The sequence below is a fragment of the Mustela nivalis genome (assembly GCF_964662115.1).
Source record: "Mustela nivalis genome assembly, chromosome: 16".
NCBI lineage: Eukaryota > Metazoa > Chordata > Mammalia > Carnivora > Mustelidae > Mustela > Mustela nivalis.
Window position 1 is genome coordinate 4,063,047 of NC_139035.1, and position 27,987 is coordinate 4,091,033.

At 47.3% G+C, this 27,987-nt stretch overlaps 2 protein-coding genes and 1 long non-coding RNA gene across 6 annotated transcripts in view; 2 read left to right on the forward strand and 1 right to left on the reverse strand.

The window, feature by feature from the left end:
• DNM3 (dynamin 3) overlaps positions 1–15,679 on the forward strand; it is a 536,286-nt gene extending 520,607 nt beyond the window's left edge. For 2 of the 4 annotated variants that reach the window (XM_082702687.1, XM_082702691.1), the window contains exon 21: positions 15,489–15,679. In XM_082702687.1, coding sequence (XP_082558813.1) covers positions 15,489–15,525 — 37 coding nt within the window. In that variant the 3' untranslated portion in view covers positions 15,526–15,679. Of the gene's footprint in view, positions 1–6,015; positions 10,920–15,488 lie in introns of those variants that run through there. The other 2 variants (XM_082702685.1, XM_082702686.1) reach the window with 1 other exon arrangement.
• LOC309849857 lies at positions 10,521–27,865 on the reverse strand. Its single transcript, XR_014303958.1, has 2 exons — positions 27,784–27,865; positions 10,521–11,818 (listed from the first exon to the last, which is right to left on the reverse strand). It is a non-coding gene; the product is annotated as an uncharacterized lncRNA (long non-coding RNA).
• The window catches only part of LOC309849818 (uncharacterized protein C1orf105), a 47,176-nt gene continuing 37,932 nt past the window's right edge, over positions 18,744–27,987 (forward strand). Inside the window, exon 1 of the mRNA XM_082702807.1 lies at positions 18,744–18,987. Coding sequence (XP_082558933.1) covers positions 18,967–18,987 — 21 coding nt within the window. The 5' untranslated portion in view covers positions 18,744–18,966. The remainder of the gene's footprint in view (positions 18,988–27,987) is intronic.

Consider the following 27,987-nt stretch of genomic DNA (forward strand, 5'->3'; position numbering starts at 1 on the left):
ACGGGAAGGGACCCTGCCTAAATTCACTCAGGGGCCACGTGCACCTAGAGCTCTTTTCAAGCCACGTCCTTTCTCGCTCTCCAGTTTTCTCCCCTCGTATTTCTCTTCACCCTCTGCTGCTTTGCCGGTCCTTCCGACTTTCCCTCCAGCCAGCGCATCTGTTGGTGGTGATCTGTAGTACGGAGGCTACAAGCCTTTTTAAAAATCTCAAAAGCAGTGCTTTTTAGGAATCCTATTTTAACTTAACTCCAAAGCCTGTAAGTTACCCGTTTTATGCATCAGGACTCAGAGCAAAACAGATCACTGTGACACGTGCGATACAGAACCAGACGAGGCTCGTTTCTCAAAGGGACAGGACTTTTTCTAGCTTGCTTTCCTTCACACGTACTAGTTCCTTTTCTGGACTGCCAGTCCCCTCAACTTCTCTTATATTCTAGAAGTCCTTATAACCCCCCAAGTCCTCCTAACCCTTCCCCCGACCCAGGCTAAGACTCCAGGGGCCCCCGAAGCTGAGACACCGTCCCTTACACCATCTTCCGCGCTGTCGGCACGGTTTACTGGTCTCTTTCCCCATCGCCAGTAGAAACTCCTGGGCAGGGATCCGGTCTCTGTACATCGGACTCTTAATCCCGTGCGTAGCACGTGAACGGGGCTTATTGAGGGAATGAAATAATACAAAATGAGTTGATGTGCAGTGCTTAATCAAAATTTATTTTGGAATTAGCCCAATATTTAGTGTATTTGGAGAAACAATCTAAACACAGACACTTTCTCGTTCTGGTCTACTGAGAAGCTTGCGTGGCTGAATGCTACTGTAAAATTCTTTTTTTACAAATCACCAACTGAGCAGAGTTAATGTGGGCAAGTCCTCCTTCAGGCTGCCTTGTAGCTGCAGCCACAGAAATGGGCACATCTGTCCCATCCCTCGGGGAAATCCAAGTCCGGTATTTAAGATTACGTAAAGAAAATGTGGCGAGGGGGATTATGTTACCATTCCGCTCAGGGACTAATTCGTACAGGATATTAGATGTTTGTTTCATCGAACAACAGTTGGGGACCATTTTCCCCTTCTGTTCTGACTTCAGAGTCTATCAACTGGTTCATACTTTCCCGGTGACATATGTTATAAAATCACGGGTTCATTTTCACAGGGGAAAGAAACGCTGGCTCTAGTATCTAGAGCCAGCACGAATCGTACTAGAGAATGGACGAGAGTCACTTAAAGGACTCCAAGTTCTGTGTTCTTTCCAGCATCTACTGTAAACTGTTCTTGGACAGTATTGGCTCCTTTTGTTACTAAAGCTGAAAAGGCCAAAAATATGCTGGAGGGCAGCCTATAGTAGTTTTAATAATAAATTACGAACTATTATCTTCCATGTGGACAATGTCCTGACCGCTGTAGCATTTTTTAAAACTTGGCCTCATAGCTCGTAGATAAGTAAAATCGGTCTCGTTAATAAAGGCTCAGAAGCAGCAGCCGGGCACAAGCTCGACTGTGTTCAGAAGGCTGGGTCCGCACGGCTGCCAGCGCGGGCACCTGCGACGGACAGGCCCGGTGTCCGTCAGCGGCCCTTCCCTTTCACCCGGAGGTGTGCCCCTGACCTGTGCTTGGGCGTCTGCCTTCTTACACACGGAGCCACGGTGGGGGGGGGGGGGGGGGGCACAGTGCCCCCTGCAGGTGCCATGACAGATTACAAGCAGGAGGAGGAATAATCTGGGTTCACAGGAAGTTTATGTCACTCCGATGATAAACTACACCTACATGCCTTAGTAATTCAAGAGGATGGGGAGAAACAAGGTATTACAGTTCCCGAGAGGGACGTACGCTGGGCAGCCCCCCAGCCCAGCTCAGCAATGCCACCGGCGCCCCTCTTGGCCGGGGCTGCTTTAAAAACAAGACCAGCACAGCCCATGGCGCAGATGCTCTGCGTGATTTGAGAAAACTCAGAAGCAGTTTTTGTTTTAGTTCTATTTTCTGTTTTTCTAAGAAATTCACCAGCTGTAACCTTACTTCCTGTGCTTTGGTACACAAAACCCTTCTTTAAGAGAAAAATTGTATTTTTACCGGTATCATCAATAAGATAAACAAGTTGGGCCAGTTGCTATCAGACCCTTGTGGCCTCTAGAAACCTGGCATGCAGGACTCTCCCATCATCCTACATGTAATTACATGCAACATGTAATTATGCATAAATTGAATTTTTGAGACAGATGTATTTTAAAGCCTGGATTATATTTAATAAGTAGAACTTGCAGTTCAAGAGAAGCCTATTGAATATCCTTTTTTGTGCAAGACTACCCTGGTAGGCAGATACCATTCCTCTAGAATCATTCTATCTTTTTGGAGGATTTTCTTTTCTTTTTTGTGGGTGTGGGAGGGAGGGGTTTACCTAGCTAATTAGATTGGACTTCAGTCATACCCTCTCCAGAGATGAGAATTTGGAATCGTGTGTAAATGCTTCCTTTCTACACTTAACTGCCATTTTCAGAAGCAAGTACAAGCTTCCCTAAGCAAGTAGTTATTTTTCTGGTGATGATTAACAAGAATATTACAGTATCTTGGTCTTTACGAAATAAACCTAAAACTGATCTGACTCATGCTTAAGTCTAATTCCCAAACGTATCAAAGTACTTCTACAACCGTTTCTTCCTTCTTCTTGAGACTTTTTTTTCCAGTACTTCCTCTTCCTGCTTGTACTGTATCTGGCAAGTGAATGGAGCTGCTAATAAAGCAAGATGAGAATCACTTATTATGCCTTAGAACAATGGTTTTCAAAGCTTGGTCCCAGGACCCACAGCATCAGCAGTGTCTGGGAACTTGCTAGAAGTGTCTCACCCTATTAGAAACTCCGTGTGATGCCCGGCAATCTGAGTTTTAACAAGCCCGGCAGGGAATTCTGTTGCACAATCCAATTTGAGAACCGCTGCCTCGAACACGCTACTGTAACTGTCCAACAGAAAGAGTCCTGGACTGGGAGTTAGGAAATTTCGGTGTCAACAGGGAAAAGTAGGGAGACTGCGGACTGCGCTACACAGACCTAGTGTGGCTCACACGTTTACCAGGATCATAAGTCCCGCCTCCCACCCTGACAAGGAATAAGGGCAGAGAGAGGCGGAAAGAGCAAGCCCTTTCAACAGGGCCGTGCTGCCTGGCAGCCAGGGACTAGAGCGATGGTTGTTCCCACCACCTCCCGCCCGGCTGGTGCACCCCACAAGCCACTGGCCCTACAGAATTCTCTTGTGTGTTCTCTCTATACATATACATATAAATATATTCTCAACCCCTAAGATTGGCCTCACACCATGAATACTCAGAACCAACTCACCCAAAGCGTTCTAGAACAGATGAAATTTTAGTTCTTCCCTTCTTCGAAGAGAATTGAAAGACAGAGGCAAGTAAGGCGCTCCCCGCTCTTATCAGGAAAGTCCATTTCTCGCCTTCAACGCCACCCACCCCGGGTGAGCTTTGGATTCTCGCAAAAACTGTCATTGTCCAGAACACGATGAGAGCCCCGTCCTGCAGCGACGCGTGCACCGGCTCCCCCTTCGCTTTGGAAGCAGAAACGCGGCTCTGCAGCTGTCGCCGCGCACTGCCCCGCACACTGCCCCGCGCCGCACTGGGTTTCAGGAAACACTGAGTGATGCGAGACGCTCCGTTTCACCGGAACGGGTTCCCTCGTGCAGCCCATCCCTAAACGAAGCAACTGAGGAAAATTTGGTACCAAACAAATAACTTTGCTTTGCCCAAAACAAACTGTCTTATGATGTGAATGTCTTTGGAAACTCTTCGAATGGTCAGGAACTAGACCAATGAAATGAATGCCAACAGGAAACTAAATGTGCTCCTTGTGTCGAGGCTGGCAAACAGCACCGCTTGTTAAGAAAATGACACCGAACAACTTAATGCTCTTCCTGAAGTGCTTTCTAGTAGCATTTTATTGTCTTAAAAATGAAGTGATGCTCATTTTTTCCAAAAGGGGTGGTATCTTTCAGGATTTTTAATGACTGAGTACATGTATGGGTTACTTTAACCTGAAACTGGGCATATTTTAAAGATGTCGTAATAGTTAGAACGTAATGTCAAGATCAGTGAGTACCACAAGCGCTTAGCAGATGCTTCTGCTTCTAGGAGTAACTTTATTTAGTTGTCCGTGTTCGGTTGTTCTGTGGCCGAACGATAAGCACCCCCGGCAAGAACAGGACAATGAGTAAGACACAGCCCATTCCTCATCAGTGGAGATAACCCTATAACCCTAACTAGGGTTCAGCGTGATGCTTGTAACAGACATGCTGAGATGCTTCCGAAGCAGCCGCATCAAGGGAAGACTTCACTAGTGTGAGTCTTAAAGGAGAGAGAGCACTTCTCATGGATGAACGAAACAGCACAGAGCACCTAACTGCACGTAGGAGACAAGTTCAGTGGGTGTGACCTCCGGCTTCTAGAAACTTCACAGCAAAGGAGAAGATGATGCAGGTGCAAGACTCAGGACATAAGCTAAATAAATGTGGCCACGTTAAATGAAGATGAGCCGGAGCTAGCGGAAGGACAGGGCTGCTGCACGGTCACAAGTAAAATGAACTCGGGAGGATCCTTCCCGGTAGGAAACAGCCAAAACAGTTCAGGTAGTGACAGCAGCCAGCAGACTTGCTCCAAAAAGAGGACTTCTTTGTCTTTTCCAAATTTAATAACCGGTATTGATAGCTTAGTTTGGTTACTCTGCCGCTGAAGTATGTCAGTCACTTAAAGTCACTTAGACTTTCTTAAAGTGCCCATCTAGTACCGAGCGTAGCAGAAGAGGTTAAATTGGAATTTAACCCCCACTCCCAGGAAACCTTTCCTCTAAAGCCTCTTGGATATCTTTCAGGTGCGGGGCCAAAAGGAACTCTAATATCTATGAGTTTGTACCTAAGTGGCCCATACTTGTACCATTAATCAACAAGACCTCTTTCTCATTGATTTTTCCTTGACTGTCTAGTTTTTGTGGCGTTGTGATTTTTTTTTTAACATTTTGTAATTGTTTTCTTTAATTTTTCTATCTTCATTTCTCCATACCTGGGAAGGGACATTTGATTTAATCATGTTAGTGTTTACGGTACAGAAAAAAATTCCCCAACATGGTTGTACTTCCAAAAGGGATTGTTCTGAAACAGTCACTGGGAGAGTTTTTTCAAAAAGGAAGGTTGTTATGATTTGTACAACTTGTTGAATTTGGTTGGTTATAAAAATTACTCCCCAAGGAACTACCTATGAAAGCAGACACACACACACACACACACACACACACACACAAGTTCCTAACACACTGGGAAGTAAACGGAGGGGTTCAGGACAAAAAGAGCATTGTCGGTGATGTCACGTCTAGTTCACACCAGAGTTTGTGGATTCGGCCCCCTCGGCTCTCGGAAGCGTGACCAACCAGAACGCAAGCAATACTCCTCCGGGGCCTTGTTTCCCTTCCCGCGGAGAACTTCCAAACCCGGATTCCCCGGCTTCCAGGGCCCTGCAAATTAGAAGTAAAATACAGAACACACTGGAGGAAGCTACTGCTGAAGGCAATGAGAAGTGATAACACTGTAACAGTAAGAAGAAAAGAGGAAGGACATTATATGAAGGGAACTAAAAACTCAACGAGCATCATTCTCTGAGGCCTACCATCCCTCGCACGTGCCTGGAGCGGCCGGCGCGTGACCCGGCTCCCCCGTACCCATCTCTGTTGGCTGAGAAAGGCAGGGCCCACCTTCAGATGGGCTTTCAAATGATTTGGGTTTTTTGTTTGTTTTACTATTGGGAGGGGCAGCTTCTATTTTGAGAAAGATTTGCATTTGACAAAATCCTTCATTTTTGTCTCCGAACGCTAGCTGACAGGTGACGGTGTCAGAACCAGGGCCGAGGGCAACCGCCGCTGCTGGCCTGTCCCCGCATGGGCATGTGTGTGCTGGCGCTCCGGGTCTCTGGGGCGACCTTCTGCTGGATATTCGACTTGTTTCTTTACCTTTCTCTTTCTCTCTTTCTAGCCGGAGACCACCCCCATCACCAACTCGTCCCACTATAATCCGTCCACTAGAATCCTCCCTGTTAGACTAAACGAAGTGTCTGGCCTGGCAATTAATTACTAATGAATTATGTGAAGGCAACACACTTGATCAGTAAATCATGAGTAGTCGCATGCGCGGACATCAGTAGGCAAGTAGCCCGTTTAACTAACGCATTCATCACTCCTCGTCGCCGCTCACGGTGTCTCAGACCTTCGGAGTTTGACTCTGGAAAACTGCTGACCCTTCGAGGCTTTAGATGTTGTACTGACCAAGGGTAGGTCTGTCTAACAGCCCTATATTTTGAAAGACCGTTTGCCTACCCTGGCATATATTTGAAATTTGCTTTGGACAAGTTCCTAGGTTACCCACCAGGTAGCCCATTAAGTGTAATTCTTGAGAGCTTTGAGACGGTGGGCTTAGACCTAAGCCATACGTGTATTTACTTTCCCACATTCTGTTTTGGCTGATAGAAATTATGTTGTCTATCATGAATGTTCCCTCCTACTCTAATGACCTATTTAGATCCTCTTTCCTTTCTCTTTATTTCATAGGACTGCTAGGAAGTGATTTTTTTTTTTAATTAGGATTCCTTAAGAATAGACTTTTCCAGAAGCACAGGTAGTTTGCAGAGGAAAAGTTAACGCATTGCTTGCTCTAGAGAGCTTCTCCTCATCCTGATGTGTTTTGCTTCATGCTCGAAGCATATTCAACAGCGAATCAAAGCTTAATTTTCTGGTAGTCGGTCAGAAGATTTGGCTAGTTAGGTTCAGAGTTCAAGGAAGAAGCAAAATGTCACATCTCTAAAGTGTCTGGAAATACCTAATTTCTTTATTCACACATATATTCACCTCCCCGTAGGTTACGGTGAAGGCTGACATGGGAAATATTTAACATCCCACACCGATGGAGATGTAGACGTGGCTATCTCCACTGTGACACGAACTGTAGTGGACTTATTTATGTGGCTGGAGCAAGTTTTTCTCTTTCCCAGCTATTTGTAATTCCCTCGTGTAAGAATTCATCCTTCCTTTAAAGCCGGTTTAACGAACTTTCCATCCATTCTAGGCTTGCTTAATACATCTTGAGCCTTGCTCTGGGATGGCCGTTTTTAAAGGGGGCCCTGGAATGAAACTAAAAATCGTTTCATGAGGGATGCCGTGCTTCCGGTGCAGGAGCTCACGCTCTACAGCTGTACCTCAGAGTCTCTGCACAGGTCGTTCCAAAAGATGGAACTAAGATGCTGAGATCTAAAGCAACCTCACAAATGCTAACACTGCAAAAATTTACAAAATCGGGTTAGCCTGGGGGTTAATAGTTCAGTCCCGAGGCTGAGCTGTAGACGAAGTAGGACCAGGTGATCAGCATGTAGGAAACAGCCAGAAGCCGAGTGGAGTGCTGTCTGCTGACTGTTCGCAGACAGCAAGTCCTCACTGAACGGCGGCGTCCCAGGACACTATTTCATATTCCACAGAAGTAAATCAGGTTTCACCAACTGAAATGTCTCCCTTTGAAAGCAGAAAACGTGATTTGTATGTTCACTCAGCTTTAATTTCCTGTGTACTTTATGCCCAAAGCAGACACCCATAAAGCATGAAGGAAAAACCTTCAACCATTATTAAAAAGAGAACTTGCCAAGCGGAATGGCATTGTTTCGAAGTTATTCTAAGGGGCTACAGCTACCCCACTTGTAATAGGCAGCCATCAGAGACTACGAGTTTACAAAAAGAACTTTTCCACTTTTAATTTACAAGTGATTCTGTAAAGACCACCACCCCAAGTCACCAGCCTGAATCTTCTCTTATCTTTTTTCTCCCCCTCATTTGAAAAAATTCGTAACTCTTTGTGAATGGAACAGATGTGCTAAGTACGTAATGTGTTTTTAAAAACGGTGCTGCAGCGAAACGGAAGCGTGTTACGTAAATGTCCACAGTAAAACAAGATGACCTGCGAGATCTTTTCATAAAGCTCCCTCTTTCGGAATCCCTTTGCTTCTTCCTTTGAATTCTCTAAAACAGGCAGCTAGAGGATTATAGACTTCAGGGTTTGGCTCTGTGCTAAACGTGGTTCTGCATTTTGCTGTATTTCAAAAATTTCCTTCTGTCAAAGGAAAATATTGTGGATAACCACTGGTGTGTTCTTAGATCAGCACAAACCATGTCAAAGAAAATTGGAGATGTTTTTCCAACTTTCTTTCCACTGATCTTCTGTAGTCGTAAACAATAGCATTTGTCGTCTCTGGCTTTTGCTCTTGGATTATAAGCCTGCAGTTCCACTGCCCCGCTTGTCTCTGTTTGTAGGCACATTTTTGTTCTCTTACCTCTTCTCAGTTATGTCTAACAGAACCCAGCCTCCCCTGGAATTCCAGAAGCATGTTGGAGAATACTTTGTTTGCCGCAGTACTAGGATTAGTTTTAACACCATTTCGCAAAGGGTTTGCATCCTGCTAAAAGGAGATGTCCAGGTGAATGAAGTCAGAAGCTCTAAGATGTGTGCGAAGTGCGTTGTTCACGCCAGGCCCTAAGGTGGGAATGTAGCTTCAGGAGCTAAGAGTTTCCCGTACCAACTCTCATCTTTTGAGTAGCTTCCTCCTAACCGACCGCCCTGATGCTGTCTACACGACAGATGTTTAGCTAAATAAAACATACGGTATCTTTAGGATTTGGAAAAATTCACTGTGTATCCTGTTTGATAGGTATGTCACTTCTTGTCACTTGCATGCTTATTGACTAATTGGAATAACTGTTTACTCAACTGTGGACAGATTCTTGAAATAGTATCAATTTAGAGCAGATATATTGCATTTCCAGAAGTCATCTACCAAGATTACTCTTCTGAATGTTGCTTTTAGCTGACTTTTGTAACACAGAAAAGCAGTAGGGCCTGTTTATTAGCCAATTGCCTACTTGTTCAGCAACAAACTCATTCTGTTCCAAAACATGATGATGAAACCAGTTCCTGTGATAGAACTGTAAGCCTTCTAAACTTAGAATTTAAATGTAGTCATATAGATTAATTTTATGATTTTTTAGTATAGACTGTAGCCATAATTCTCAAATATGAAATGGGACCTAATACCAGTATGTGATAAATGTTGACGTTTCCTGTGTACAAACATATTTGCAACGCATGTGTCTGTGTATACAGTACATACATGGGAAATGCATTTCTGTAAGTACATGTGTTTTTGGTGCCCCTTTGGATAGGTAGGTTTAAAAACCCTTGTTAAAATGCCACAAGCATGTGTGATTGTGCGTGCATTGTGTATATATGCTACGTGTGGGTGTAAATATTTATGTATACACGTACTTTGTGTGGGGGGGTATGAATATATTTTTTAAACTGTGTTAATTCAAGAGCTCACTCCGGAGAGTCTGCTATAATACGTAACAGAGGTTCATAGAACCATGATAACATACGTGAGGTCTCCAAAATTTCTTCCAGGATAGGCACAATGCCCAGAATGACCATGACAACATCCACAACATCCACAGACATTTGTACCTAGGTCCACAGCACTGCTTATCTAAGGAGAAATGTCCTTTGCCAAACATAGCAGAAGATCAGGAAACCCATTTCTAAGAACTCTGATTGGAATTATAAATGACTCCTGGACTGCTGAGCTGAATCTTAAAAAGCTTAAATTGGTCTACACAGTCATTTTTTTCCTCCACAGTAAATGTCAAAATATAAAGTGGAGGGATACTGAAATGTAATAAAAAGAGTGGGCTCTTCTGAGTAAATTTGCTAAACATGCAGAGAAGTTGTTACTTAATACCTCAGTGGTAGGTCATTCATCCCTCGTTTCAGGTAAACATTTCTCACTTGGCAAACAAGATAAGTACTTGAAATTGACAGTTATGTCCTTAACATTGAGAATACGACCTAAATAGGAGGTCTCTGTACTGTGGAATCCAGTCGAAGGAGAGAAGATGTAAGACTCAGGTTGAGTTTTATATCTGCTTCACCAAGAGGACTGCTAGCTGTGAGCTCAGAGTTTAACATGAAGAATGCTAGACAACTGTAGAAAAATACGTGATTAGTTCACTAGATCACTCACTTCTTTCTTAGAAGTTCCGATGTGTCTCCTAGATAATCTTAAGTCCTCCCATCCAGTTGGTATGCTTAAAATCATGTGGTGCTCTGTATTGTGAAACCTTCAGAGTATTTTGAAGCATGTGTAGCATATGCATTGCTAGTTGTGTATTTTATGTGTAAGAATGTGTGTATGTGTGAGAGCGAGAGAGGAAACTCAAGGAAGAGTCTCCTGTTTGTCTTAAGATCTGTTCATACTGGTATACCGGTGAGACTTCTCACCTCTCTGGTCTGGGGTTTCACACATGGCTCAGCTCAAGGCATTCATTTCTTCTTAATTTTTTACCCTCTGAATTCCTTAAACTTTGCTCATTGTGTAATGTTTTCAAAAAATATGACAAAAAATTTACTCTGTTGACCTCTTGCACTGTCTGCTGCCAGTTTGATTTAAAAAAAAAAAAAAAAAAAAAAGATTCCTCTCAACTAGAAATTTCACCATGACTTGTGTTTAATTTCCCGTGCACAGCCTCCATGTTGCTTTGCTCATCTATGTTTCTTTTTTCTCACTTTTCTGAATCAAATTCCCCTTTTGCTTTTTTATGAAGAAGCCATGTGTAGAAGCAAAGTCTTACCTTCTCTGTTGATTCTTTAATTAATTTGAGCCAGAATATTCTCCACTGTCTTCTTGGCACTTTCAGGATTTCTTAATGCTGATATATGGATGGACTCTGTGAATGGAATTTTTGAAGAAAGTTCCTTAAGCCTGTACCATTCTTGAAGGTCACATGTACCTATTGTGAAAATGTGAAGCTGTATTTCTGAACCTGAAATAAATGGTAACATTTGAAGGACTCCCCCACTTTTTCGTTCTTGTATAATATATTTGGGTCATACCTGCGCATATCAGTAAGATCTGAGACTTCTGAATTCGTATAAAATTGGCCCAGAATTACCAAAACGGGGAATAATAGCATTTGGCATTACTGTCATTAATTTGAGGGAGAACAAGATTTTTTTTTTTTTAAGATTTTATTTATTCATTCAACAGAGATCACAGGCAGAGAGAGAGGAAGAAACAGGCTCCCTGCTGAGGAGAGAGCCTGATGTGGGGCTCGATCCCAGGACCCTGGAATCACGACCCGAGCCGAAGGCAGAGGCGTTAACCCACTGAGCCACCCAGGCGCCCGAGGATAAGATTTTTAAAGGGAACAAATTGGACAAATCAAAGACAGGAGAGAGGAGAGATTTCATTTCTGATTCAAACTCCGTGTTGGACTAGGTTTCAAAAGGGCACAAGCCTTAGCCAGTTGGAGGGTACAGTGTGACAACTGACAAGAGGCCCCGTCTTGTTTTGCCACCGAAGAGGAAGTGTTCATGAAAAACCCTGGGAAGCAGAGGGAGTAAGGACACTCTGCCCCCATGTCAGGTCCACAGAAGGCATTTCTTAAAGCAGTCGAGCTCTTGACTCAACTGTTGGCCTTCATACACTCATTGGGCATCAAAGGGAGAAGTTACCCCTTTAGTTTCCCCAATAGTAAGAAAATGGAAGAGTAGAGTGCTACACAGTAGCTATACACATCCTTGTCCTCAGTTTCCAGAACACAGAGAAAGACTCTATTACAGAGTTTTGATGACAGGTCCCTTACCAATGTATGTAGTCCCAGATTGAGCCGTCCATCCACAAGCAGGAGCCAAGAAGCGAATGGGAAGAGAAGGCTGGTTTACTTTGCCTGTGTTCAGGATACATTCACTGGGAAGAGATGAATTGCAAAGGCTGTTGTATTAACTCCTGTTTTCCTGTTGTAATTTCTTCATATCACAACATCTTCCATGACTGAAGCCATTAATGCATCCAAAGGAAGCTTTTTACCAAAAGAGGAGGAGAATCCTGCTGTACACTTGTGTTGTGTTGGAGGGGTGGGTGTGCGTGCATATGTAGGAGTTCTCCTGCATGATTCTCATCCAGAATGGTTTCTAATGGAAATTACCCAAACCAACATTTGGCAAACTATTTATTTGGTAACTATGTGGCAAATTACCATTTGTATTTTTAAAATAATTCTGGCATCAGTATAAATATCTTCTCAGTTGTCAAGTTTCTTGTTTTTTCTGCTGGAATCTTTAAATTTCAGATTGAGAAATCTATCTGGAGTTTGGGTCAGATGGTTCCCAGACCCGACCACTTCATACTTCAGCACACACCTGGCATTGCCACGATGCAGACCCTTTGCTGGTGCTCTTTCCCACCGTGGCCACCTAGTAACGAGACTACACGCGAGAGACGGCTGCTAAAATGACAGCCTTCATCCACAGTTTCCCCAAGTTTATTCCACAAGATTTCAGTCGGTTTTGCACATACGCACACCCGGGGTTTCTTGATGAAATACACTTGGGAAATGATGACTAAAAATTAAACGTCTCTTTCCTGGAATACTTTACAGAAACTCTGGTATCACACTGCACCGTGACTCTCTAAGGAAGGGTCGGTGTCTACATGTTTCGCAGATTTATCTGACCACCATACTTTGTTCATAAAGCACCTCACAGGTCTAGTGTGAGGGAACGCGGCTTCGGTGGCGTCAGGTTAGAGAGAAAAGGCTTTGAGCAGGATTAGTCCAGTACAGACTGTCACGATCTCCACGCCAGGGGTAAAATCCAATGGAAGAGCAACCAGCGCTCCCAACTTGGGACAATCTTCCTGGACGACCCCTCCGTGTCCCAGTGGTGTACTAGACCCCATGAGCGAGAGCACCGAGGGGAGGCATGAATGCAGACTGCAGACACACGCAATACAGGTCTTGGAAAGACCTAGATTAGCCGTAATATATGCAAGCCTTGTGGAGGATGCACATCATTTTCCATACAACCTTTCCTCTCTCTCTCTCTAAGAAAAGCTCCTTTAAATTAATTACGTTACCCCGTTATATTCCTGTAAAGGAATGGATCCAGACTGATTTAAAATTCAGAGATGACCAAACAAAACCAGAAAGGAACGCCTGTCCTTATGGTCGTTTCTGTCTCATTTTCCCAAGCCTTCAGGCTCACCCGCTGATCTGAGATACTGAGTTCCCTAAATGCTGGGCAAAGCAAACAAGCAGAGAATGTTTTGTGAGATTGTCATAGAGCCTTCCCAGGGGCGCTGCTAGAGGAATTTCACCGTAAGAACAGACTGAAGCACTGAGGTAGATCTGAGAGTGTGTGGGTAACTAATCATTCTAGTGAAAATTGAGTCTTCTGTGTGTGAACAATGCCCGTGTTCTAGATACAGCCTTTCCTGACTCCCTACCTTCCTGTTCTGGCCCAGTGATTCTTTGAAGCTATTTTTCAGAAAATTTGAGAAGGTATAACCTGAAATCAGAATCCTGATTAGGCAAATTTGCTTGCATGGTGAACAGTAGCATTCTGAACTTTAAAATTTGTTAGCAAATTTTATGTATGTGCAAAACCTACTCAGCATTTCAGCTCAGTGTTCCAAGTTAGAGGTAGCCACAGCGTGAGAAGGTGCGCTTATAGCTCTTCATGGGGAAAGCCCAGTTTCCAGCACTTGCCTTTAGGCACTTCGGCATTGTGTAAGTTGTACAGAAAGTTCTGGAAAAGAAACAGTGAAAACCCACACCCCCAAAACCCACGCTAGCGCTAACTCTGAGCCACTGCGGGGTGAGCTCCTTGACAGTGCTTTCTTGGCCAGGAGAGGAAAGTTGGTGCAGGAGAGTGAGGAGGAAAAGAAAGGAGCCACCTGGGGGAGTCAGTGGCACTCCGAGGTTTGCGGCAAACATTCTAGCCGTCAGCTGAAACCTATTCCAAGCCAGAGTTTCTGATCCTGTTTCTGGACGAACGCACCCAGACGAGCTCAGACGGGAAAGTGCTGTGGCATCTGCTGGCGGACGGTCTCCTCAGCCCTGCAGACTCGCGCCCGGGTTAATGGCTCACCTCCCCACCCTGCTGAGGGCATTAAAGTGTTCTAAAGCCCCTTCCGAGCTCAAAAATTGTGTCTGCTTGCCGGGCAGGTAATAAATCTCATTGAGCCTGACGGGAATTTAATTACACTTTCTTCACGAACACACCAGGGATACCCATTACCTGGGTCTCTAACGGACCCCCCGCAGCTGAAAGGTCACCAGAAACAAGTGCTTCATCACGGAAGTGGCTGAGAGGCCTCCACGGCCCAGCCGGCTGGAACCGCACCAGAGAGAAACCGGTCTGGTCTCGGCCTTGCGGGAAGGGAAGGTTTTCACCGCTGCTCAGAAACAGTCCCGACAGTCCGGCTCCAGTAACGTCTCGGGAGGATGAAAAAGAAGTTTGTTTGGTTTTGGTAGACGTCCTGGCTCCGCTCACGGGGGTTCCCAGAGCAAGAGGGGAGCGAGCAGGCTGGCCTGTCGCACACCCGCATCAATGGCCAGAACGCAGCCCCCGGGGAGCAGGGTACGGAGCTCACCTCCCCCATTCCGTGGCTCGCTGGAGCCTTGAGTTCATTACCGATGGGGTAGGAAAGAGGAAATTAAAGTCCAGACGTCTGCTGGACGCCAGTGGGAAAGTGTCACCTGGCCTGTCGCTTTCCCGCTCACACGGCCGGGCACGGCAACGCGGCACTGACTCCCCCAGCGGCCGACCGTCGGGAGAGGCCGAGGTCGGAATGAAACACGGCTCTGGTCCCTTATTGCACAAACACCGCCCGACACGACCCAAACTGGGCGAGGGGGATGGAGAAAGATCCAGCAAACCGGATCACCCGCACCCTGCACCCTGTTCCGAATAAGCCCGAGCTGCGGTTGCAGGCGGCTGAGACAGACCCCCAGGCTTCGCCAGGCCGGGACAGCTATCCAGTCGGGAGGGTCCTGTGGGGCAGTTGCTTGGCAAATCCTTTTCTCAAGCTCAACTCCTGACATTTTCCGCGTGACTGTTCACGGCATCACACTGCTCCCTGGCTCTCCTGACACCTTCTAATGTCCCTCATCTTGAAAATTGTTTTTTACCTGTCGTGACTTCTCTTTCCACTCCCTCTCCCTCTGGAGATTTAACTTTGCCTGGAATCTGCGGGAGGAACCAAACGTCACAAAATCAGGGCCCCGAAACAAATACTCAGGGTCATAAAGGTATTGGGCTCTGGTGCTGTTTCCGAGTCTCCTGAATGTGGTTGCGTGGATTTATCATCCCAGGGTACAAAACAAGGTTCTGGAGCGGGCTCGCGTGGCTCCCACCGAGCGCACGCCTGTCGCCAGGAAGAGTCCTGGGAAATGCCTGCTTTGCCATGCGGCTCTCCCGGCTCCCCCGCATGTCTGCATGTTTTCGTCTAATTTGAATTTGACCCTCATAGAATCATTTTGCATGCTTTTATTTGGATGTGTCTTATAATTTAAACATTGTTTTCTTCCTCTGCATCTGTGTTTTTCTGTTATTTTGTTTTGTTTTGTTTTCACTAGGCGACCCCCTCCTGCAGTTCCAGGACGGCCATCCTAACACCCATGACCCATCTCCTTTTGTTTCCAACAACATGTCTATCCGTGGCGTCTCAAAGCCTTTCGTTTGCACTACATGTCATATGTACATAAAAGCTTTTATTTTTGATCCATATCTATAATAAAAACAAAGTTTATTCTATATAAAAACAAAATATGTTCTGTTTCTTTTTCTAAAGAAGACCCAAATTAAAATAGTTTTCAGCTAAAACCAGGTAAGTGGAAAAATATGTAATTTGATCTTACAAAGAGCTTAACTTGAAAAAAGGTAAGTTAAGATGATATTTGGTGAAAGATTATTATCTTCAACTGAAATGTCTGCCCAATCAAAGTATGGAAAGACAGAAGCATGTATTGGTGAGGACATGGAGAAAAAAGAAACTTCTAGCACTATAGGTGAGAATAGAAGCTGCTGTGGCTGCCATGGAAAACAGTATGGAGGGGCCCCAAAAAGTTAAAGACAGAACTACTGTATGATTCCCTAATTCCCTACTGGGTATTTACCCAAAGAATACAAAAACACTAATTTGAAAAGATAAATGAACCCCACGTTTACTGAAGTGTTACTTACAGTAGCTAAATTATAGGTGGGATGCAAGTCGCACAGATGATGTCCACATCGTCTGTCAGTGTATATATTTGGTGTATATATTTATACACAGTGGAATACTACTCAGCCATAAAAAAGAATGAGATCTTGCCATTTGCAGCAACACAGAAGGATCTAGAGGGTTATGCCAAGTGAAAGACATCAGAGAAAGACAAATACCATATGATTTCACTCATGTGGAATTTAAGAAACAAAACAAATGGACAAAGAAAAAAAAAGACAAACTGAGCAACTAACTGTTAACTACAAAGAACAAACTGATGGTCACCAGAGGGGAGGTGGCTGTGGGGATGGGTGAACTAGGTGATGGGGACGAAGGAGTGCGCTTGTTGTGACAAGTGCTGAGTAAGGTATGGAAAGGTTGAGGGGCACCTGGGTGGCTCAGTGGGTCAAGCCTCTGCCTTTGGCTCAGGTCATGGTTTCGGGGTCCTGGGATCGAGCCCCACGTTGGGCTCTCTGCTCAGTGGGCAGCCTGCTTCCCCTTATATCTCTGCCTGTCACTCTACTTGTGATCTCTGTCAAATAAATAAAATCTTAAAAAAAAAAGGTATAAAAGCGTTGAATCACTATATTGTACATCTCAAACTAATGTATGCTAATTATACTGGAATTTTTTTAAAAAGAAAAGATGAAGCAAAAATTCTGGGTATCGAGAAAAGACACAGAAGACGAAGTAATTTCAGCCAGCCCCCAAGGATCTCATTAATAACTGTTATTGCACCAAAACATTTATTCCTGTTTCTATTACTTTTTAAACACTCCTTATAAGAGATAAATTATGTTATTATCATGGGAGATATTATAGGTCTACGGCTATACCACCCTGAACACGCCCGACCTCGTCTGATCTCTGAAGCTATGCAGGGCCGGGCCTGGTTAGTACTTGGATGGGAGGTTTGAAACACATAAACCTCACACATTCTTATTCAGCAAATTCAGGGGAAAATACATCACTCAGAATACTAGTGCAAGGAAATGTTACCACCTTGAGAAGAAAGGTTCCTCGACATGCCAGTAAGTCGCTGGAAGAATGCAATCTGTGAGAGTCTGGAGGAACAGAGAATTTTTTTTAATACCTTAATCCTCAAATGGTAACTCTGATACTGAAATTTTAAGCTACCAGTGAAAGAAACCCAAACACTTACCCAAATAAGATGTTTCTTATTAAGGGAGTACATCTGCCAAATCTGCAATCTCAGATTTAAAAAAAAAAGATTTGAGATTTAGTTCAGAATTCTCAAAGGTTTACATGACCTAAAGTACAATTTAAAATGATCTCGTATCGGGTGAGCTCCCTTCTCCGCATGGCTCGCTTTACCATATGAAGACAGAACTAACTACAGCAGAGGAAAGAAAGAAATTGTCTGGAATGAGGGTGCCGTGGGCCTCCTCTCTAGGCCGAGGCAAGTCCTCACGAAGAAAGGCAAAGCGGCAGAGGTGGGCAGACCCTCCCGTGAAGAAATGGAGGCCTCTCACTCACACACAACCTCCTGCACTCCAAAATGCCAAACCAGTTTCCTTCTCTGGCTAAAATGTTCGCACGGCACACGACATCCATTTTTACTTGTATCTCAGGTCCAGTGGCTCTGAGAACCCCTGGTCATGAAGAAAACCCAAAGGCACCGGCGCAGGGGATCCCCTGAGGCTCACGTATTCCTGGGGCAGCTGGGCTGATGCAACGTAAGGCACAGCATGAGGTACGCCTGCTTCCCTCACCTCCCGCTCTGACAGGACGTGTCCCCGTCTGATGGCATCGCCGTCCCAGCGGAGACAAGGTTCCCGGATCACTTCACTCCACCTCCCCAGACAAAAGTTGTCCACTGGAAGGTTTTCACCAACTCCTCTTTTCTAGGTGTTCGGTTCTTTTCCACTTTGTCTTAAACATGACCTTATTTTCATACAGTGCCACACAGTTGAGATGTTTAAAGCTTAAACTGACCTGATGAACAATGAGAAAAGAAAGCCCCAACCGCACAGGAATGAAATGATTCCTAGCAACCTTTCGCGGCTCCACAAAAGCGCCGGCCCCTCCTCACACTGAGGAGGCAAGGAAGAAAGGATGAGTTGGGCTGGGGGAGAAGCTGCCGGCGCATCACTAAACTATGCTGTGGTTGGTTCATATTTATTTCCCATCCGGCGTGTTTCTGTATTTCATAAGGGACTCCCCCCCCAACTCCCCTGCCCCCACCTCTGCCCTCAGTATTAGCGAGGCCGGACAAGAGCCCCATTCTTCAGAGCTGAGCAGACCGGATCATCGTGAGGAACCACCACGCCTTCGGCAAACATGCCGGTTCTTACATCTTCTCATCCTATTATCTGTGCACCAAGCACCGTGTCCTATTGTGTGGTCTGGGAGCACCCAGAGAAGGACCAGGGCAGAAGCAGCTTCCAGAACAGCAGCACGCAATTACTGCACGGTGCTGCGACAAGAGAAAATTTAAGTCCTTTCCCCAGAGAGAACCGTTACTGAGTTCAGTGCTGAAGAAAACACTTAAGTTCTAGAACCCAAATTATCCACCTGACCCAACGCACGCTGACCTTCCGGAACACTGTGATTCTGACCTCTGCCAATGAAAGGAACGACAGAACTCATTTCAGCCAATCAGAAACCAGATGTATTATTTCTAATGGAATAGCCTAATACCCGACTCTAAGTCACAAAGTACTGGCTGAGGAAAAGACCGTGGAACTGAAGCTGGAGTGGTCCGTGAACTTTGCCTTGGCTCGAACCGAAGGCGGCTGAATCAGACGGCGCTCTGCAGCCCTCCGCCCCGCGAAGCAGCGAGGCCACGTCCCCAGGCTCCAGCTGGAGAAATCCAGGGCAAGCAAGAGATGCAGAAAAGAGAACTAAAGGTAGGAAAAAGTAGAGAAAACTTCCAACCCTTCCCTTAGGGAGCTTTGCTGGTAAACAAACAGGGACCGCATCCACGCGGACAGGAATTGCCACAAACGGCCTAGGATTCCTTTACTGTCACGGACATGTCCGGTCGGCTTGGCGCAGGACACCCTTCGGTCCTCTGGATCCCAGAGTTTGAAAATTATTATTATAGTATCTGTTTCATAGCTCAGCATTAAGTATGACTTTTTTTTTTAAGTTTTTATTTATTTGACAGAGACACAGCGAGAGAGGGAACACAAGCAGGACAACTGGGAAAGGGAGAAGCAGGCTTCCTGCGGATCAGGGAGCCCGATGCAGGGCTCACACCTGAGCTGACAGCAGATGCTTAACGACTGAGCCACCCAGACGCTTCTGGGGGTTTTTTTGTTTTGTTTTTTTTAAACCATCAATGCGGGCACCTGAGTGGCTCAGTTGGTTAGGCCACTGCCTTCGGGTCCGGTCATGATCGTGGAGTCACAGGATCGAGTTGCGCATCGGGCTCCCAGCTCCACGAGGAGTCTGCTGCTCCCTCTGACCTTCTCCCCTCTCATGCGCTCTCTCCCTCCCTCCAACAAATAAACAGAATCTTAAAAACAAAACAAAAACAAAAACACGAACCTCACCTAAAGGAAGACTGCTGAAAAAGAAAAATAATTTCCGCAGCCCTTCCTAACACTACAGAGTCTGTCTGCATAAATCAGACGGAGCTTGTGCCCCTGCACTACTCGGGGTCCCTGTGGACAGGACGGCCCGGCTGCCTCCACCACCACAACACACGCCGTTGTTTGTTTTCTTCTGTTCCTCTCGAATCCGATCCGACCGAAGGCTGTGGGACGCCCCGACACTCATCTGTGACCCCGTATGGCTTTTACCCACATCGAGCCTCACAGTATTTTCTATCAGGTCCTGATTTTCAGGCCCAGGTCACATCCTCAGCGGACCTCCTGCACGGGGGCCACGGACAGGCAGAGGAAACCAAGCCTCGGCAGACTCGCCGGGTGTCAGGGAGACCGAAGGAGTCTCAGGACGGGAAGGGAGGCGACGCAGACACGGGCTCTGGCTCTCAGAACAGCTGCCGGCAGAGTATGTCTCTGAAGCTTCATCTCACGCTCTGGAAAGCCAGCGTTCGCGGCTCTGCTGGGCTGGAGCTTTTGCTCCCACTTCTCGTCTCCGAGGGAGCAGCTCAGAAGGCGGCAGAGAGCAAGTCGGAGCCAAGGAGACAGCTCCTTCTGCCTGTTGCCGTTCTCGTTTTTGTTTTTGTTTTTGTTTTAAGACAGAAACGCAGCTTGCACACACAAAAGCTGCCCAGGGCCTGAGCATCTGTTTATTTTGCAATTTTAAAAGAGCGGGAGGCCCACAGCGTTCTCACTGAGCAGCGTCCAAGTGTTACTTGGGCTCCGCACAAGGCCACAGGGCCGGCCCGGAGCAGGCAGCAGGGAGCCAGCCGGGCTTGGGAAAGCAGGGGCAGCCGAGAGCCAGCTTCTTACCGGCGCCCGGGGCGACCGCCGCTTCCCTCCACCTCTGCATCGGCAGAATCAATCTGTCCCATTGTCCCAGCAGCACATGGTCAAGGCACTGCAGGGCTAGCCTGTGCGGGGCACAAGACCTCCAGCTGATCCGGAGTGTCGTCTGCACCCGGGTGCCAATTGGTGCCAGATGGTGGCAGAAAAGGCCATTCGCCTTTCTAAGCCCCTTCCTCTGGCCCTCGGGCCCCTGCGTTACCCGAGGGGTGGGAGGCGGTGCCAACCCTCCAGTGTTGCCAGGCCCCCAGCGCTGAGCAAATGCTGGGCAGCTGGGAAGCAGAAGCTTCCTGACCCCTCATCTCAGGGATCCCCCGTTACTCACAGTAACTCACATCTGGGAAGAGAATGAGCTGTTTGGGCTGGGTTAGTGGTTGCTATTGTTCCCCTAGTAAACAGACACACACTCATCATACCTGTGAGCTGAGAAAGAATAAAGAAAGCAGCCCGGAGCATTAGTGTGGTCTACGCTCGCTCACCCCAGCGGGTCTCCCCAGCTGTCCGGAGCCGTCCCCTGCTCAGGGGAGAGCGCTTCCTCGGGAGCGACTGTCCACAGGACCTTGGCCAAACTCTGGCTGTCATCATAGCTTCGGTCCCTTTACCCAGAATCAAACTTTCTAGAAGACTACAAGTGGCACGGCCCCAGCGATGGAAGACGGTGCAGTTCTCAGGAAGTTCGTGTCATTGTCCCCGAAAGGCTCTTGCTACAAAGTGCATTACTCCAAGGATTAGTACCATAGAATTAGTACATTAAACCCACTAGCAAGCAACAGCAGCACGTTCGGGAGGACAAAGCCTGCACGCTCAGACCGCACGTCCCCCGCCCACCGACACTTGCATTCTCTCCCCGCCGGCAGCCTCCATCCCGCTGGGACTTGGTGATGAGCCCTCGTCCCAGCCTACGTCCGTCTTCCAAGTTCCCCTAGGCCGCGAGGCCCCTGCACGCCGGCGCTCCGCTCTAACCCTAACCCGAATCCCTCTCGGGGCTCTGCTGCCCCTGCGGGCGTCTCAGCCTGCGGCAGTGTGCGCTGAGGGGCTGGCGTTCCCCTGCTGCTTCTGCGTTCAGACCATTCTTCCTCCATCCACCCTGAATCCCTTAGCTTTGGACCTCACGGCCTCAGACCACAGCACATCTGTCCCTATCTGTCCCTTCGAGCCACCAATCCTTAGTTCATGGTCCCCCATTCCTTGATGATTTTACCTCCTGCTTCCCTGTCATTGTCCCCAGGACTATTCCTGTCTTAGTTCTTGGGGATTTCACAAAGATATGAATTATCCTTCCGACACCCCAGCCCACCCATCCCACTTATTTTCTTGGACTTCATTTCTCCGCTGTCGCCCTCACTGTGCCTCAGCTACTCACTCCCGAAGTGACAGTCCTGTCCCTGCTCGCTGCTCTCCACTTCCACTCCTCTCACCGCGGGCACCTCGCACCCGCCATCTGCTCCCTGCCCTGCAGCCCATCACGGTTCACTCCAAACCCGCCTAAAATGCCGGGGTCCGTCCCGACAATGACGCCCGCGCACTCGTCTCCCGTCCCTCCGCACCACCCTGAGGATCGTCAACTCTGCGTCTCCTCTGCTTCGCAACCATGTATGCGTACATGGTCTGGAACGCGCGCGCGTGCACACACACACGCACACACACACACACGCTCTGCTTTCAAGTCATGACTACCACGTTCAAGTGAGCCTTTAATTCTGCTCAGCAGTTCCACGAACCATCGCCTGTTCATTCACTGCCCCAGGGCCCTATCTCCTGCCTCCTCGCGCCTCAGGCCCCCAGAACCTCGGCCCGTCTCATCACTCAGCTGATTCTCTGCCTCCTGCTCCCCAGGAAAACTGAAGCTATCAGAAAGGAACTTCCCCGAATCCCCATCACCTCACCTACCCACTTAACCTACCCGCGCACTGGCATGTGCATCTACGTATCTACCTTCCACGTGTGCGAGTTACCACAGGGAACGGTCCTGTCCTCCGGCCGAAGCCAGGCCCTCCACTCGTGCACTGGGCCCCCCTCCTCTTACATGCCCAAGAATCTTCTCACTGGCCTCCATCGACTACTGCTGTCCACTGTCCCACGGCCCTCAGCATACAAGTGTGGTGTCGCCTCTCCCATCCCGGATTTCTGGCTGGTCACAGCTGATCTCCTCTCCCTCAAGTCATCTGTACTCAGCTTTCAGGACTCCAACTTCCAGATCGATTTGCTTGTTCTTCTCCGCGAACTTTTAATTCGGAGTTCTCGGTCCTCCTCTCCGTTCCTGTCAACCTCCTTAGTGACCCCATCCAGTCTCCCAGCATTTATAGACCAACAGTTCCCAAATGTGTATTTCCACCCCATACGCTGCCTAAAATCCAACTCGTCGAACTCTCTACTCAACATTTCAGCCCTTATATCTACAGTTCATACCCTACATGCCTCCAACCGATTTTCTTCCCCAAGTTTCCACCCGTGTTGCCTTGGCTCCCAGCTCAACTGATCACATCTTTCTCTTTCAATTTCTCAGGCCAAAACTCTTAAGAGTCCTTTATGCTTCTTCTCGTTTTCATACCCCACATCTAATAAGTCAAAAAGCCCTTAACGCAACTTTCAGGTGGTATCAGAATGGGACTCGTTTCGCCACTTCTGCTAGCACTGTTCTGAGCACCAGCATCCCTGCCTGGGCGACGCCAAGTGCTTCCTAACGCTGCTTTCTGCTCTGGTCTTGCCCCACGGCAAAATGAGAACGTGCCTTCCAAAATGTATGTCAAATCATGTCCCTCTTTTTCTCCAAGCCCCTCCAATGGCTCCCACCTCCGAGTAAAAGCCAGAGTCCTTTCACTAGCCCGCAGTGTCGTATGTGATCTAGAACCCCACATTACCTCCTTGGCCGCATCTTGTGTCCCCTTGGTCACCCACGTCAGCCCCTCCCTGCTCTTCCCCCAACTTGCAGGCAGCCTGGGGTCTTCTGCCGGCACGCGGACAGCAGCTCTTCCCTCTGCCTGGAATATTCGCCCCCGGGAATCTGAATGATCCACTCATCTTCAAGTCCTCGGTCAAATGTTACTTCTGAGACCACCGCGACCCCTTGTTTAACGCCGCTGATGCTCCACTTTGCTCCTAGATCGATCTCAAGCACATAGAACAGTATCTGTCACAGAGTTAGTGCCCAGTGAGTATCTGCTGAATGAATATATTCCTGAGGCCAAACATCATAAAATGTGAATGGCAGAAAGTGAGTAGCGATCAACACGGGTGGACAAGAAATATTCTGCTAATGTTGGGGGTAGGAATAAGGGAGAAAGGGGATAAGGGATTGGAGAAAGGATTAAAAGCAACTGCCTACCAGTCAGCCTTTGGCCCTGGATGCCATTCAGCTGTCAGAAAAGCAAAGTATCAGCCCAAACAGGCAATACAGCCTTGGGCACGTTCCTGGATCACTGCAAGTCTCAGTCCCCTCAACTGTAAAATGAAAATACCTGTCTTACAAGATTGTTACGAAAAGTAAATAAAATAACACATATCAAGTGCCTAACACAGTGCCTGATACACACTGGGTGCTTGAAAATGTAGCCGTTGTCATTTATCAAATCCCAGCATGCTATTTACTTCCTGATTTTGGGGGGACCTCAAATGACGCAGTTATTTCTCAAACCACAATTCATCAAGAATTCCAAGACTGTTAAATTTCATTACAGAAAGGAGTAACAGTAAGTTCCACAGGATGGCACTGTGTCCCACTCCGATTTCCCCGCCGCCAGGGCCTTTGAAATAGTGTAAAATTGTGTGACTGATGCCCTCTGCTGGCTCTTTTTGCCTTGATCTTGAGCCTTTAGCTTAGATGTAGAATGGCTCCATGCCTCCTTGAAAGCGCCCAGCATGGATTCTTAAATCCACAGTCGAAGCCAGCTGCCCACGGGCTCCCTCAGAAGTTTCCAGCCCTGCCACGGCACAGAGGCGTGACCCGGACACCAAGTTGGTCACCACACAGAACAACGTGCTGCTCTCCTCGGATCCCCGCAGCCTTCCAGCTACCTGCCGGTCCTCTCTGTACGCCACAGCGTGGCCTCAAAACAAGGCACCGTCGCTGCCCTATAGCTCTGCCTCTCCCTGATCCCTTCTGTCCCAGCCACAGTGGTGCCGTTTCAGAGGGACAGGCTAAGCTACCTCCTCAACTCCCCCGTCTCTGCTCTCACTTGCCAGCACCACTCTCCATATAGCCTTACCTATCGACCACAAGGTTGGGAGGAAGCAGAGCTGGGAGAAGGGGTGCAGAGAAGGGAGGGCTAACAGTTTCCTATGCAAGCAGGCATTTGGTTTGGGATCTTAACTCCAAGGCTACTGCAATACCTGCTCCTTTCCTTTCCCCTTTCCCTTCCCACACGCACCATAATATCCTCCAAAAATCTAAGTCATTACTGTTCTGCTTGCACTCTTCCAAAGTAGCTTGAATTTAGGGGACTGGCTGCATCACTGTGCTTTAGTGATGAGTAGCTTTCCCAACGACTGTCACACCAGGTCATGCCCATCGTCATCCAGGCCTGTGTCCCTGGGCCAGCAGCAACCCCAAGCGGTGCGCCTAAGTGAGCCTCATCACCCCTCGGGGAGCACCGCGTGTGGGCTTGGGACTTCTTGACTACTTTTGGGACTACTTGGGAGTACTTTTCTTATAAAATATTTACGGCTTATTTGTATTTTTTCCCCAAAATCATTTTGGAATCCATTTATGTCCTTGGTCTGGGGAACTTCTTGGAGCTACACACAGAAAGTGCACAAAATTATACTTTCATTTGTCTGAAACTCCCCCTGCTCGAATTCCAAAGGGTGTCCTCTCCTGCTCATGATTCGGTGAACAAATCAACATTCCCCTTGACCCTTGTCAGTGTTAGAGGTGATGACTGTATCTCTGTTGAGCCTTCCTTCCAGGCCGTGCTGTCCAATTCTCTAATGTGTTTTCATAGGGCATTCTTTCCCGTTGGTTATCATTTTGATTTTTTAACTCTCCTTCTGTGGCCCATCTCTTAATTCATCTCTAGCCTGGTTATGGGGCGACCAATTCTGTACAAAGAATTCCAAGTACAAAAGCACTAGATTGTTTAGACCTCAATACCCTTCTAGAATATGCCCAGAATGTGGAGCCAATGTCTTCCAGATACATGTGCAACACCTTAGCCTGAGTATCCCATTTCAGGCACCTCAAACTTAATGTGTCCCATTCTTATTTTATCTTCATCACCCCCAAATCTGTCCTCACTTCTTTTTCATGGAATAGTGAATAAAACAGAAATTTGCTTAAGCAAGAGGCCCCACTCCTCCTCTAGTCCCTTCCATTACCCAACACGAGTCTCCCAAGATCTCGAAGAATTTCTGGCATCAGGGCCCTCATGTCCACACCCACCATCGTCACCACGCTTCATCCAGACTCTGCACCACTGCCACAGAGGTCCCCAAGCTCAGCCTTGTAGTTCAGCCTCAAGACTGTGGCCAGAATTTTATTTATGTATGTATGCATAAACCTGTGTTCGGTAGGAATCTTATATCCCTTTCCAGAAACCCTTAATTTGCATGGACCTCACGCTAATTCAAAGTACTCAGCACTTTCAGACCTCAAGCCCTCTCCCTACGGCCCGTCTCTTCTGTGTTGCTGTCCCCTGCCAGGATGAAATCAGGACCCTGAACACTTTGAACGTGCTGTTTGTTCACCCTTGTGGGACTATCCTTCTCGCCACATTTCTACCTGGACCGAGTTGGCTGTCCGACCCTACACCCTCACAACCAACCTTCAACTCCCCATCCCCCTGCCACCTCCACACTGAACCAGAACCGCCAAACGAAACAGTATCAGGCCTTGGGAGGCTCCACATACTATATACAGCGTGACGGAGAAGAGTTGAAAATGACAGCGCAGGCCCATTAATTCATCCCACTGAAACTACTCTTGAAAATGGCTCAAATTTGGAGAACTTTCTACTCACCAAACTTTGGTTCAAATTTGGAAAACTTTCTGCTCATCAACATGGACGTGGCTGCTACGTGAGTTCCATGAAGTTGATCATCAGAAACGCATTCAAATAAGGCAAATGTACTAGGATATAAAGAAATAAAGCACAATTTTATACAATTCTTTACTACCGTCAACCATTAACACCTGCCCTATTCCTAATGTGAGCCACACAGTAACTAGGAGCTAGTTCTGGGCCCTCTCAAGGCATGAAAAGGCCACACCCAACACAGGCAGTAGATGGATGCCCCGAGCTCATCACTGTCCAAGATCCGTCTCTCCCCATGAGCCAGTGTCTTAAGGGGCTGCGAAAAAACTCTAACGTGCCTTAGGGAAAATGACCCATCCTGATGAAATACTATACTCATCAGTCCAAATTCAAATCGGAAAGAGAGTGATGTGAGGTGAGAGAACTGAAGACACTAGTTCACAACCCTGCTGAAGACAAGACTGAGAAATCGATGTTCAGAGAAGAAAGCAGAACTTTCAGAAGACGACTTGGATGAAATTCCTGACTTGAAGCTAATCTCTAGTGAGATGGCTCAGGGACCTGCCCCCAGTGACTTACTTCAGGAGATACCAGCTGCTCTGGGAGGTGCCTCATGCTTTTTGTACTTTATCCTCTTCAAGTCCTCCTACAGGTCAACTTGGTAACAGGAACCGCTGACGTGACTGCGGTGTGACGGGACCGCGGTGTGACGGGACCCTACGTAGTGTCAGTACTCCTGGAGCGTTGTTCTGCCTAGATCTCAATTACCACGGTTCTAGAGGTAATACTTCCATTCCCACTTTACAGGTGAAAAACGAGACACACAGCAGTTGCGAACTAACCCATGATCTAATCCTCTCCTCCCTCCTACGTAAGCTGGGTTCCTCCCGACGACCTGCAGTATGAACCCCAAATTCTTGTCACCCGAACCTCCCGTTCCAACTTTTCCTCCAGTCCCCATAACTCTAAAGCCCCGTGCGGCCCGAAGAACAGATGTGGCACAACAGTGGCCAGAGGCTGCATCCGAGCGTGGTTTCTGTCAGGATTTAAATTTGACAGAATTTACAAGTCAGATTCCACAAGAAAAATCCCATTTAAAGCTACTGAGATTTCATTTCAGAGATTACTCAGAATTCTACGGATCTGCAGCCGGGCCTACATTCTGGCCAGAAACCCTCAGCTGGAGGGTGGCTGCCCTTGCTGGCCAGGGCGCGCTCCGTCCCGGGCTCAGCTGCCATTCGCCGCACGATGTGTGCCGGCTTCTCTTGTTCATATTACTTACCTGGTTCCTAAAGGCCTTTGCCACCTTGCCCGAAAACCACCTTTTACCTCAATCCCAGTCTCACCTCCAAGTGAGACCAAGCTCAAAGGCCACCTCCTCCAGTAAAGAGTTCCCAACTACGTCAGCCTCTCTGAATGCCTGGCATTATGATTATGTATCATGACACAATCTGATTATGTATTACGTGATTATGATTACGTGACA